Here is a 14,607-nt window from a genome sequence, read left to right on the forward strand (position 1 = left end):
TGGAGATAGTCCAGTGGTTAAGAGCATTGATTGCTCTTCCAGAGGACCTAGGTTCAATTCCCAGCTCCCACATGGCAGCTCACAACTGTCTGAAGATCCAGTTGCAGGGGATCTGACACCTTCACACCAATGCACACAAAATAAAAAGTTAAATAAACCATAAAAAAAAACCCATGTGCCACATTGAAAAAAAAAAAAGAATGGCTTTGAGGTCTCCAAACTAAAGAAAGTGGGCCTGTGATTGCATAATACTTTACTGTTGGATAGGAGTCATTTCCTTAAGGGCTAGGGGAGGTGTTGAGGGTGGACTTGAAGCATAGCATGCACAAGGCCCTGGACTCCAGCCCCAGCTTTGAAAAGCAAAGGGAAAGGGAGAGAATGGATAAGGAATGAAACCGGGTGTTGTGTATTTTGAACTGCAAAGCAAATGGATTTACTGCCTATAAAATGTGGTTCCTAGGTGGAGGAAGCAGCTTCCCCTGAGGACAATGTGTATTTCGCAACTACCAGTGATGATTCTGATATTGTTACACTTGAACCACCTAAACTGGAAGAAATGGGGAACCAGGAAGATATAATTCTAAAAGAAGCGCCCACCTCAGAAGACTTTAACATGGGTTCTTCCTCCAGTAGCCAGTACGCCTTCTGCCAGCCAGAACCCGGTAGGAGCTGTTGCTGCAGCAAACCTCTGACATCTGAATTAATGGCCTCTTTCCTAGCTCCGACTCTCAACTTCTTAAATGATTTCCTAACTTGATGAAAAACCAAGAATATATAGAATCTAGTTTGGATGGATATACTCGTTAGATACTATTGGTTTAAGTTGGTTTAAGGTAGTAACATGCCACATTGTGTTTCTTGACTAGTTGGTTTGTTCTAGGGCAGAGTCTCACTCTTGAGCACACCCTGTCCTGTATAGCCTTGGCTAGCCTTGAACTTGCTACAGTCTTCTGCCTCAGTTGGGACTGAGCTGGGATTATGGTACAAAACACCCCACCCACTGTCCCCACGTAACACACCACGCCTGACACTGTACTACACACCTTTAATCCCAGTGCTTCGGGGCAGAGATAGGTGGACCTCTGAGCTCAAGGCCAACCTGGTCTGCAGGGTGAGTTCCGGGACAGGCTCCAAAGCTACAGAGAGAAACTTTGTCTTGAAAAAAATGAAAGACACACACAGAGTCTCTGTATGTGTTTAGATTAGAGCAGAGGAATCTTTTCTGAATATTCTAATCCATCCTTTGTTGAGCCTGAGATATAGATGGCTGACTACAGGTTAGTACAGCTGACCTTAGAATTCAGCAGGTACCTAAGGGTCAAGGGCTCTGAGAGGCCTTCCCCCCCTTAGGGGCTCAGCAGGGCAGCACTTGGTATGTGTATTTTTTTTTTTTTTTAATTTTAGAATTCCATCATGTTCAGATAGTTTCCCTCCTTTTGATGTATTTACTTAACCATTATTTTCGGTCTGGCTTAAGATGCGTGGAATTAAGTTAGGCCAAGGGCTCGGTAATGAGCAGTCTACACGTTCGTTGTTGATGGGAACTTGCCCAGAACTCTGACTTGATTTCTTCTTTTTTTTTTTTTTTTTTTTGTTTTTCGAGACAGGGTTTCTCTGTGGTTTTGGAGCCTGTCCTGGAACTAGCTCTTGTAGACCAGGCTGGTCTCGAACTCACAGAGATCCGCCTGCCTCTGCCTCCCAAGTGCTGGGATTAAAGGCGTGAGCCACCACCGCCCGGCTGACTTGATTTCTTCTTGAAAGACCTTAGACTGTTTCAGAATTGGTTAACAGAAAGATTAAGGTTTTTTTTGTTCTTTGAGACAGGGTCTCACAGTATATTCCTGACTGGCCTGGAATTCGCTATAGACCAGGTCAGCCTCAGACTCATAGAGAATGGCTTGTCTCTGTCCCTTGAGTGCTGGGATCAAATGTGTGTGCCACCATGCTCAGTTTAAGAATTTTTCAAAAAAAAAAAAAAAAAAACCTAATGGAAACTTTCCCATCAGAATTGCTTGTATAAAGAAAATGTTCAACCGGGCGGTGGTGGCGCACGCCTTTAATCCCAGCACTTGGGAGGCAGAGGCAGGCGGATCTTTGTGAGTTCCAGACAAGCCTGGTCTACAAGAGCTAGTTCCAGGACAGGCTCCAAAACCACAGAGAAACCCTGTCTCAAAAAACCAAAAGAAAAAAAAAAAAAGAAAATGTTCAAAAATAATGATAAATTTTGGGCTACACTGAAAATGCTGTTCAGCCAGGCACTACTGGATGATTTAATTTACTTTGTTCTTTTCTTTTCCATTCTTTTTTCCTTACAGCTTTTCAGGTTTCTGTTTTTGTATGATTCTAATAGGTGTGCAGCTTTCGTTTAAGAAAACCATTGCCTTCCATTGACCAGCCTTTTTCCTCAGAAGGCAAAGGTGATAGCTGTAGAGAAGTTTGTGTGTTTCTAAAGAGACAGTCATTGGATTTTAATATCACACAGATAGCAGTGTTAACTGATAAAAGTTGTATTTTCCTTATTGTTTATAATAAAACTCTATACATTTTTTCCTGTTTATTCACAAAAGAAAGGTGGTGGGAGAAGCTGTGGAAGATTCCTGAGTGCCTAAGGGGATGGGATGATCAGCTGAAACTCCGAGTTCCTAGCCAGCTCGCTCTCCAAGGTGGCGTGACTGCTGGGCGGCTTCTCAGCTGGCCTAGTCACATTTACTATTGAAGTGCTGAGTGCTTTGGAGAGTCTTGATACCGGAGATCCCATAGACAGGCTGGCTGAGCTTACTGCATGCCTCCGCATTGCTTGCTGCTTGGATTGTGGGCCAAATTATGCTGTACAGGAAGTTTAGAAATCCAGATATTTCCACTATTATATGTATGAATTACCGATGGAAATATTAGGTAGTTGATGACAATGTTTATAGGGTGGGCTGTTCATCTATATGAAGGCAATATATATATTATATCTGTATTAATAGATGAAGGTTTGGAAATGTTTTTTAGACTTTTGGAGAAAGGTTTGCTTTTACACTTACTTCCTATGATTCCGTCAGAAAGTAACTGCAGTACCCCAGCCATGATCTGAATGAATGCCTTTTTATTATGCAATGCTTGTTTTAAGTCTTCCTCTCTTTCTCTTTATCTAAGAAATGTACCTCACAGCTAAGACAGTGGTGATCAAGAATAACCAGACCCGTGCTGGGCATGAGGGTCACGACACTGGTCCTCTCAGGGCCCCCATGTCACTGATGTGTTCCTTCAGGAGTGATGCTGTCTCTTAGTTGTCGTGTGAACAGGAACCGAATTCTCTACACTCGATCTTTAGAAAGCATTACCTGATACAGACCCCAGCTTTCCTGTGGCATGAATAGTCTATTTTCTGACAGATTGGCATTTTTGGTGCATGAGTGTGTGCTGTTTTGGAGCTCGGTGTTAAATTCAAGTTTGCGTTTTATCCTTACTTATAACTGGCATATAGAGATTACTACCAATTCTATTAATAATTTGCTGAAATATGGAATGGAGCTGTTAAGTGACATGCAAAAAGCTGCAAGTAATGTTTTCAGGGGAGTGTTCCTGGAGTGGAGTTTGTTCTTAGCATCTGGGATAGCTGTTGTGTCGCTTCCTCATGCTGACATATTCACTAGAGGGCACAACCAGCAACCTTCTGATCAGAGGGGCAGTCGAAGGGAAGGGCTCGCCTGACTTTGGGAACCTGTGTCCAACTGTGGTGTGTTAGACCTGCATGGTGGGGTAGGAACCTGGAAGACCTATTGATTGTACAAGACCGGGACATACTTATATACTTCCTGTCCCTTCGCGTAGCTGTGAAATGGAATGAAAAGACAGGAGTTCATCTTTCTTTAACTAAAACAGAAATTTGCTTGTGTCTGTAAGCCTGAACTAGACTACAAGAATGATTAACTGTTCTAGATCGTAAGAGGGAAAGGGCAGAGCTTTGAGAAGAGCTGGAGGAGAAGCCTGTCAGGCACATAACAGTTGATGAACTACAGTTAATCTGTGTTTGGTTTGCTGTTGGTAAATGAACAGGGTGTTCTTGTTTGTGTTTCTTTTTGGCTTTTTCATGTTAAAGGGCATGTAAAGCTAGCATTGATCATTATAAATCATAATTTACTGGGAAGCCTTTTTTGAGAATGTTTACCTAAATGTCAACATTTTTCTTTTTAAAATAGTCTTTTCATCTCAGCCTAGTGATGAGGAATCGAGTAGTGATGATACCAGTCACAAGCCCAGCCCTGCCCTGAGACGCCGCCGCAACAGGAAAAAGACCGTTTCTATCTCAGAGTCTGAAGAGCCGCCACTTGCTGAACCAGGAGATGAAGCCTCCAAGGAGCCGAATAAACGCCACTTTAGTGGTGGTCTCAACAAGTGTGTAATTCTGGCCTTGGTGATTGCTGTCAGCATGGGATTTGGACATTTCTATGGTAAGTGCTTAGACATACCTTGTGCAGACGCCACCAACGTTATAGCAGCAAGACAAGATGGCACACAGAAAGGTCAGTGTTGGTTATTATGGCCTATATGTAGCTACTTTACTCAGGAAGCAGAGAGAATTTGCTTAAGCAGTTTGACATTAGTCTAGGCAACATAGCCAGAACCTGTCCCAAAACAAGACATTAACAGTTTTCTTTTTTGAGACAAGATCAGGCTGGTCTTCCAGCATCAGATTCTCAGGTATGAGAAAAGGCTACCAAAATAACATATTTGTGGCTTTCTTGTTTTGTTTTGATTTTTAAGTAAGAAGATTGGAAGATTAAAAATCTGAAGTTGGGTAGTTGGGGCTTAAGAGATGGCTCAGTGGTTAAGAGCGTGGCTACTAAACTATTCTTCCAGAGCACCCTAGTTCAGTCTCCAACACCCTACCCACATGGTGGCTGTTTCATAAACATCTATATTTCCAATTACAAGGGATCTGTTCCCCTCTTCTGACCTTTTAGGGTACTGTGTGCATGCCTTTAATCCCATAGGCAGGCAGAAGATTTTCATTTTGAGGCTAGCCTGATTCACACATTCCAGCTTCTTAGACCCTGTTTAAATTAAAATAGAAATCTGGAGTTAAATGTGGTCGGTATATATATGGTAATCACGTAGAAAACATACATGAAACCCTCAGCTTAAGACCCTGTGTTCACCTGGCGGTGGTGCATTCCTTTAGCTCCAGCACTGGCAGAGGCAGGAAGATCTCTGTGAGTTCAAGGCCAGCCTGGTCTACAGAGCAAGTTCTAGGATGGCTGAGAAACCCTGTCTCGGAAAAAAAAAAAAAAATTTGAACTGCTTACCTTGGGGCAGATGGTTAGAATTTGTTGCATGGTATTTAAATTCCAGCAAAATAGTCACAGTGTGGTAGACAGGGTGTGGTTCATATCTGTAACACCAGCCCTTGAGGCGGAAAGTTCAAGGACAGCCTTGGATAGTAGTAGTACCTCCTCAGCCGTTAGTCTCATTATCTCTACTTGGAGGTGGTGCCTTCTGTTAGTGTAGTTACAAATTCTTCACGCAGGTGGTCTGTCATAAGATATTTTGTTAGATAAATGTTTTGTTAGGCTATGCTTATGGCTATCTTTTTCCAGACTCTCGGGCATGAATTACAGTTTTGTTAGTATGCTCATTCTGAACAGTCACACAGATGGTGGGTAGGTGCGAGTCCTACCCCGGCAAACTGTACAGCATGGCCCTCCCCAGTACAACCTCCATGTGCGGCAAACTGTGCAGCATGGCCCTCCCCAGTACAACCTCCATGTGCGGCAAACTGTGCAGCATGGCCACTCCCCAGTAAAACCTCGATGTGCGGCAAACTGTGCAGCATGGCCGCTCCCCAGTAAAACCTCGATGTGCCTTAGGGGTGGATACGGGAGTCGTTTTGTGACATCCCTTGCTGCCTTTCTGATTCTTTTTTTTTTTTTCCCCTTCCTTTTTTTGTTTTTCAAGGCAGGGTTTCTTTGTAATAGTCTTGGCTGTCCTGGAACTCACTTTGCAGACCAGGCTGGCCTCGAACTCACTGAAATCCACCTGCCTCTGCCTCCCAAGTTCTGGGATTGAAGGTATGCCCTACCACCTCCCAGCAATCCTTCCTCTTTCTGTGACTTTGAGACCAGCCTGGTCTACAGAGGGAATTCCAGGACAGTCAAGGCCAGATGGAGAAACCCTGTCTTGAAAAACCAAAAGAAAAAAAAAAAGAACATCTCATTGATGAATCTTTTTTATGGTTTATTTAACCTTATTTTATATGCATTGGTGTGAAGGTGTCAGATCCCCTGTAACTGGATCTTCAGACAGTTGTGAGCTGCCATGTGGGTGCTGGGAATTGAACCTAGGTCCTCTGGAAGAGCAGTCAGTGCTCTTAACCACTGAGCCATCTCTCTAGCCCCCCTGATGGGAATCTTTTAAGTTCTGTAATTTTGGGGGAAGTTTTAACCACTTACTACTGTGTGTGTCTGAGTATATGTTCAGATACATGTGCTACGGCATATGTCAGAAGACATCTTTTGAGTTCCTTTATGGGGGTTCAAAGACTCAAACTCAGGTCTTCAGGTTCACACTGCAACCACCTTTTACCGACATCTTGCCAGCACAAGGCCTGTATTTGTACAGTTTGAGAACTAAAGTGTTCCCATTCTGTTCTTTTAGACTTTGCAGGCTAGTTCAGTTTATTCTCTTTATTTTCGTGGTTTTGGTGCACGGTAACCTGGCCTGAGCTTGTGGTCTCAGCTCCGGGTGCTGGGATTATAGACCTGTGCTGCCAGATCTGCCTAGAGGAGCACAGTGTACGTTAGAAATAAATTTCTCAGATTTTGTCAGGTTCACACCTTTTGAGATGGTCTTAGACTCACAGAGCTCCTTTTGCCTCTACCACCCACGGTGCTGGACTAAAGTTTATGCTGCCAGGCTTGGCAGCTTGACAGATCTTAGCTTGCCTGTGTAGGCTACTTTTTTTTTTTTTTAATTTTCGAGACAGGGTTTCTCCGTGGCTTTTTTTTTTTTTTTTTTGTTCCTGTCCTGGCACTAGCTCTTGTAGACCAGGCTGGTCTCGAACTCACAGAGATCCGCCTGCCTCTGCCTCCCGAGTGCTGGGATTAAAGGCGTGCGCCACCACTGCCTGGCTTAGGCTACTTTTTAGATTTACTAATTTTCCTGGTCTATATAAACTACACTGTTTCTCTGTCTTAATAGTTCTTTCCAACAATATGTTTTTTCATGATTGTGTTTAAAGTATTCGATAGAGAACGTGATATTGGAATAAAATGATGGGGCAGTCCATATTTGCTAAAGTCAGAGCCACTGAATTATGTTTTCAGTGTTCAGCTGGAAGTGGTCTTTGTGCTTGTGTGGGCTCCTTAGACCCACACTAGTGAGACGTGCTCTGAAGCACGCTTGCCTGTGTTGACAGCTGAAGCAAGTGTCAATGTTTCTATGTGTGTTTTTGCCTCCCTACAGGTAAACATGAAGGAAACAAGGGAAAAGGTCTAAAATCTTTTTCTTACTAAAAACCCAGTGTTGAATATTAACTTTAATGTTAATACAGACTGCACTATACTCTCACAGTTTGCATGACTTTGGAATATTTTTTAGAAAGTACGGTTTAGAACAGTCCTCCTAAAACCAAGAAATTTTGTTTCCTTGTTTGCTAGCTTTAACAAAGTTAACACATTATCTCCCTTCCTATACATTTTTATCTTAGCCTTACTCAGCATGAGAACCCTGGATGATGCAATATGTGGAGCGGATGTACACAGTACACCTTTGAATGCCCTCACTTAGAGGACAGGACTTGATCTGTGCTGGGCAGTGAGCTCCATGCTGAGAGCACATTCTCCAGCATCTGTGTATAAGCAGCCACCTGGTATAAACAGTCCACTCAGAACACAGCCAACTGTGGCTCCATGGAAGTGTGGGGTTCCTGTCTGTACCAGAAGAGAGAGCAAAGGATAGTGACAACGTACATTCTAGCTGTTTGACAAGATTCAGATTCTAAAAGTGCATCTGAATTTTTAGAAAAAGATAAAAAGTAACAAAGATAAAAATCTACATGAATGGTAACACCAAAATACATGTTTGAAGTACTTACCTGTCCCTGCTATTCTCGTCTTCTACATTCAGAAGATGGAGGTGTTGACAGGTTCTCCAGCTCTGCTGAGGATGTAACTGTAACTAGATGGGAAGTTAACAGCACAAACAGTCCTTAAATTCCACAGCTATGTGAGCTCACTGAGTCATCCTTGAATGGGCTTTTAGTAAGCATATGACAGGCAGGAAGGAAAGTGGCCATTCTAGCAGCTGAAACTCTGATAACCCCTTTTGGAACAGTAACAAAAACTGCCTAGATTATAGGGGGAACAGGTGTTTTTAAAGTGAACAATATAGGGTGTTAACTGTGTGGGAAAGTTTGGTTTATTGAGCAACTGGAAACAGCTTTAAAAAAAAAGTGGGCTGGAGAGATGGTTCAGAGTTTAAGAGCATTGACTGCTCTCTCAGAGGTCCTGAGTTCAATTCCCAGCAACACATGGCGACTCAGAACCACCTATAATGAGATCTAGTGCCCCCTTCTGTACATATACAACCACCTATAATGAGATCTAGTGCCCCCTCCTGTACATATACAGGCATACATGCAGGCAGAATACTGTATACATATTAAATGAATATTTAAAAAAAAACCAAAACAACAATAACAAAATGCATGAAAGAAAAGTAAAGTAAAAATACAAGAAGTTGGAGGTCAGCTGGAACTGCCTAGAGTTTGGTAATCCATAAACTGGTGCTGAAGGCCTTGTTGTTAGACTGAAGGGGGCTTGAGGTGGTTAGTACAGTGAGGTTTCCAACCTGGATTTATGCATTGGTAGTCTGTCAAAGTTCAGGAGGTGTGCTGGCTGCTTCCCATTGAAGTAGAGGGTTTCTAAGGGGAAGAGCCCCTGTTAGATAGTGAAGTAGCTAGATGTTGTGCTAGACCCTTTACCACTGAGTTGAATCCTCACTCCTGTATTGAGTAATGTTCAGAAATGGGTTCCAAGATCTGCAGAATGAATGAAAACGGATTGTTCAAACTTCTGTATGTAGTGGCGGTTTAGTGCTCTATTGTCTTGTGTGTGGTACATGTAGGAGGAACTTGCAAACAGCTTGTCTTGGCAAATAAGAAGGAATTGTTCAGGAACCGGGTAGTAAACTGAGGGCTTTAGGGATGGTAGCGAGAGGCTCTTCCACCGAGCTACATACTGCCCCGTCCTATGGCCGAGATGGCTTTGAGGGCCAGCAAGATGACTCAGTGAGTAAGGGTGCTTACTTCCAAGCCTGATACCTGAGTTTGGTCCCTGAGAGCCACATGGGGAAGGAGGGAGCCAACTCATACAGGAGAGGGAGGAGATCAAGATCGTCTTCAGCTGAATAGGGGGTTGAACTCCGTTCTAGGTGACTTAAGAACCTGACTCACCAGGCAGTGTTGCTGCACACCTCTGATCCCAGCACCGGGAGGCAGAGGCAGGCGGATCTCCGTAAATTTTAGGTTAGCCTGGTCTACAGAGCTAGTTCCAGGACAGATTCCAGAGCTACAACAAGAAACCCTGTCTTGAAAAACAAACAAACAAAAAAGACAATTTTGAGAATGGTAGGTGTTTGTAATTAGACTTCCTGTGCTATACTTCAGTATCCTATAGGCAAATTATTAAGATACATATATTTTCTTTGATTCTTAATCTGTAGGAAAAGAAATCCACTGATGGCCTATTTCTCTGTTTAAATAGGTTTGAAACACTTTCACAGTTCCCAGTGAAAAGCTGAATGCCTTCAGTATAGCAAGATGAGAACTGTTGTTTGTCATTGTTAGAGTGGCCTGTGTTTTTCTTTGGAAGGGCAGTGAACTGCTTAAATGTTCTTGTGTTTAATAATTAATACATTATTAATCTGCTTGGCCTGAGCTCTCGCACCCACTGCCATGTGACAAGTGACACCATGGGTTTTTAAAGAAAGCAATGCCCTTTCACAAGTTAAGTAGCTAGTGTAGATTGAATGCTTCATGCAGTTTTGAGTAGTGGCTGTCGTGTTCTCTACACCTGGTGGTTTTCCATTTCAGGCACAATTCAGATTCAGAAGCGCCAGCAGTCAGTCAGGAAGATCCACACAGACGAGCTGATTAACGGGAAAGGTTACCTCTCACAATGCCAGCAGGAACCAGACTCTTTCCTAGATTTCAAGGTGAGTATAAATTAAACATTGAGAAATAACCAGTAGAAATAATTGTTTGAACTAGGTGTAGGGGGCACACACACAATAACCCTATCCTAGCACGTGAGGACTGAGGCAGTATGAAATCAGGCCAAGTTCAAGACTAGCCTGGCCTATTTAGCAACACCTGCCTCAGAAAGCTGAAAAGGAACAAAAGCCTTCTTGAATATGTGACAAGTGGCATTTAGCATTTATTTCCCAATTTTTAATACTGTTTAACCACACCCAGGGGATTTATGCACATGCACATATACATCCACATATGTGGGCAGTAAAGGTTATGGTTGTTCCAAGATTAAGATTTAGATTAAATTATCAAGGACTTGACTTGACATTTCTCTTCTCTTTCAAAAAATAAAAACCCTTCTAGTTATTGAAAGAAAGCCTTGAGAGGTGTTGGACCGGTACTTTGGGAGCGGTTACCTTTGAAACCCAGAAAAAGAATCTTGCTGCAGAAAACCAGTATTTACGAATATCTCTGGAGAAGAAGGAGAAAGCCCTGTCTTCACTGCAGGAAGAGTTACGGCAACTCAGACAGCAGATTAGATTGTTGGAGGATAAAGGCACAAGTACCCAGTTAGTTAAGGAGAACCAGGTTCTTAAGGAGTGCTTAGAAGTGGAGAAACAGAAGACAAAGAGTTTCGTTAATGAAAGGGAGACTCTGTTAGAGGAAGCAAAGATGTTGAAGAGGGACCTGGAGAGAGAACAGCTTACAGCTATGGCTCTGCGGGCAGAACTTGAGCAGCTAGTCCCTTGCCAGGCACAGGAGCGCGCAGATTGTCCTAGTGTGCGGACTGCAGAGAAGGAAGTCGTGTTGTTACAGCAGAGACTCGCGGCATTGGAGCAGAAGCTGACCTTTGAGCAGCAGCGCTCTGACTTGTGGGAAAGACTGTATGTTGAGGCGAAAGATCAGAATGGGAAGTCAGAGACCGAAGGGAGGAAGAGAGGAAGCAAAGGAAACCAAAGGGCTAAGAGCAAGTCGAAGGATACATTCCTGGGGACAGTTAAAGAGACGTTTGATGCTATGAAAAATTCTACCAAGGAGTTCGTGAGGCACCATAAAGAGAAAATCAAACAGGCCAAAGAAGCTGTGAAGGAAAATCTGAAGAAGTTCTCAGATTCAGTCAAGTCCACTTTTCGACATTTCAAAGATACCACCAAGAACATCTTTGATGAGAAGGGCAGTAAGAGATCTGGGGCTTCAAAAGAAGCAGGAACCGAAAAGCCAAGAACAGCTTATGGTTATTCTTCGTACTCACTGCACGAGGTACTGAACCAGAACCAGAATGGCAGAGGCCCTTCTGCACAGAGGGATGGAGGGAGAGAAAAGCCCAGTCACTCAGAAGAAATTAGAAAAAATGCAAATTCATACACGTTCAAGGACAAGTTTGATTGCAAGGACACCCATTCCACCAGAAGGGGTTGTTCGGGTATGCTTGAATGTGCCGGGCAAGAATCTGCTAGCCCTATTAATGCAGCGAGTCCTGTCAGGATGAATGACTTCAGAGAGCTGATTCAGTGGTACTTACTGAATGAGCTGGGCACTTTTCACCACTGGAAAGAACTGGATCAGTTCATCAGTCCGTATTTCCCGGATGGTGTCTTTAGACAAGACCAGAAGCTCTTCGCCCACTTTGTTGGTGCCGTGAAATGCTACCTTAAGGGAATAAAGGAGTATCACGTAGAGGATGACCGTTTGCAGAAGTTAGACGAATACATATATAGACACTTTGGGCACAATTTCGCCCTTCCATTCGGACCCAGGTCGGTTTACATAAAACTATGTTACTATAATAGATTCTAAGAGTGGTATATTGCATAGTGTTTGTTTTTAATCGCTGAGCTTCTTGGAAGGTTACTGTTTGTAAGAGGCAAGCTTTAGTACCACTGAAATTCAGAATAAATTGAAAAAGTTTTAAAACTTAAATATTGCAAACTGAAAAATCCATTAGCTTGAACAAATGATTGAATTATACCTTAAAAATTAGTTAAGAGTATATTAACTTATTTGAGCCAATTTGGTTTCTTTCAGTGTAGTATAATCTTTGATAGGAAGCTAGAACAGATTTTAATGTCGAGTTTAGGTTATGCGCAGCTACCCCTCTGTAATTGTTGGCTTTATGTGACAGTAAGAGTGCTCATTGATCGGCCACTATCAAGGAAAAGGGTGATGGATGGTCAGGAGCCACAATGCTCCATAGTCAGTCCTCTGTGCATTGTCCTTCAGCTTTTTATTCTGTAATGCATGTATGTGGTGTTTACCTTTGAGATTCATATAGTTCCATCTTTATGAATAAATCAAGTGTGCCTATAAAATAATGAGACTGGTTTCTGATGTCTTTAGTTTCTGAAGCAGGTGTCTAGTGCTGTGCTGAGCAAACCCCTGGCTCTTTAGGAATTAGGTGTGCACCTAGTGGCATCACGGTGTAGTGACCTCAGGGCAGTATGGAGATGGCCAGGAATGCTTCATGATTGAAGTGACCTTGCCTCTAAACTGGCTTTTGGAAGAGAAGTGAGGGTTAGTTTGTCCATAGGGAAGGCATCTTACTGGAATGGAAGGTCATTTGCAAAGGTGTGGAGGAATGAAGACCTACTTCTTTACGAAACAGGTGGGCTGGAGGGAATTAGGAAGGTCTCCACTTTGTCCTGAAGTGTCTGTCTTGTGAGATGGAAAATTTCTGAAGGATTTTGTCATGGGGTGGGATTGTGCCTAGCCCTTTAGCTGACTGGCAACAGCCAAGAGGATTGATTGGCAAGCTGTGAGACCAGCTGTGGTGTCTGCACATGAGACGCTGATGAGGTGGGAGGAGACAAGGTACATTTAAAACAACACATAGTAAAACAGTTATATCTTACATAAAGGGAGTGGAAAGGAAGTGATTTCCATACATCTGGAATGATAGTACTCAGAGAATACCAGAAGAAGGTGCTAAGCAGAGGATCCAGAAGTGGATTGGTTTTGGAGGTGCCTGTTGACATTTATGTGGAGAGGATTGGTTGGCAATTAGTTACCCAGCATTCATTGACTCACTCCAAAGTCAATCCCCATTGGAAGGGCTGTGCAGGGACACTGACAACTGTGCCATTGTAGAGAAGGCCAAGCAAGCAAAGACTGCAGAGCGAGAGCACAGGCACTCAGAGGTGGGAGTTGGTGCTGAGCTGAGGACTGCAGGGAGCTGCCATGGTTCTGTGTGAAGCAATGGTGGCGGGGTGCAGGGAAAGTCAGACAGCTTTGCTTTGCAAGTGTGCGTATAGATTTCAGCTGAGCGATAAAGCCAGTGGACACGAGACATTTTTTTAAACTGGAATAACGGAACATCTCATTATTTTATTGTCACATTCCTGTTCCTCGTTACTTATTTGGTTTCCCCTTCCAGCCGGTACAGTTGTATTTATGTCTGCTTTTTCCTTTATTGTTGAAAAGTAGTGAATTCCCCCTTTCCTGGTATTATAATAGAATTATATTTTGTATTTTATCTTTTTGCAGTGCTCAGATAGTAGATTAATGGAGAAAAGCATTAAGTTATTTTTACTTTTAGAAAACTGAACTCTAACATAGATAAAAAATGTGTTTACTGCTTTCAGTCGACCTGATAAAAAGCAACGTATGGTAAATATTGAAAACTCCAGGCACCGAAAACAAGAGCAGAAGCACCTTCATCCACAGCCTTATAAAAGGGAAGGTAAATGGCATAAATACAGTCGCACTAATGGAAGACACACAGCAAACCTTGAGATAGAACTGGGGCGGTTACCTTTTGATCATAAATACTGATTCATGGTTAAATTAGGAAATTTAGAGAAGTGGATGCTTTCTACTTTGTTTGGTGTTGAAATTAAGGTGAAATCCCCAAGATGACTGTCTTCATTCCTAGAGACTGGTTTGATGGCTTTATATTATGCAAAAGCAAAGCTTAGTAACTTGCATTTTCCTATAGCTTAGGTTTGTTAAAAACTTTTTTTTTGCTCTGGAAAAAATAGTTTTATTAAGGAAGCCAGGCATGAAATATTCTGTGCATGAAACAAGGCTTGGTTTGAGTAGCTGAGCTCAGCTCATACAGGGCAGGAAGTGCCGCCATCTTGGTGTGCAGTATGGCTTGAGGAATGAGCTGAGACAAGGACCCCCTCTAACGTGTTCTACTCTCATGCTTTTGTCTCTTTGTGGGATCAAGAGCCCATTGGCTTGTGAAGAGCTTGCTGACTTGTTCTTGTGAACGCTCTTGCACACCTGAACACTGGAAGAACAATAAACTGCACCGTGAGGAAAACTAAAGGTCTCTGTCAAATCTGGCGTCGTACTAGTGTTTTCTCAGAATGCCTTGGTACGGTAGATGGTACAGCCGCCCCCAAGTGGCTTCCTCTTCATTTCCCGAATCA

General features: G+C 42.9%; 1 protein-coding gene across 4 annotated transcripts in view; it reads left to right on the forward strand.

Moving 5' to 3' along the window:
• Nucleotides 1-14,539, forward strand: part of Ccpg1 (cell cycle progression 1) — a 30,859-nt gene extending 16,320 nt beyond the window's left edge. For 2 of the 4 annotated variants that reach the window (XM_057768109.1, XM_057768110.1), the window contains 6 exons: nt 461-662; nt 2,568-2,663; nt 4,188-4,439; nt 10,079-10,200; nt 10,601-11,994; nt 13,816-14,020. In XM_057768109.1, coding sequence (XP_057624092.1) covers nt 461-662; nt 2,568-2,663; nt 4,188-4,439; nt 10,079-10,200; nt 10,601-11,994; nt 13,816-14,005 — 2,256 coding nt within the window. In that variant the 3' untranslated portion in view covers nt 14,006-14,020. Of the gene's footprint in view, nt 1-460; nt 663-2,567; nt 2,664-4,187; nt 4,440-10,078; nt 10,201-10,600; nt 11,995-13,815; nt 14,021-14,402 lie in introns of those variants that run through there. The other 2 variants (XM_057768111.1, XM_057768112.1) reach the window with 2 other exon arrangements.
• Nucleotides 14,540-14,607: the final 68 nt, after the last annotated feature.

Source organism: Chionomys nivalis, chromosome 4 (genome assembly GCF_950005125.1).
Source record: "Chionomys nivalis chromosome 4, mChiNiv1.1, whole genome shotgun sequence".
Classification (NCBI taxonomy): Eukaryota; Metazoa; Chordata; class Mammalia; order Rodentia; family Cricetidae; genus Chionomys; species Chionomys nivalis.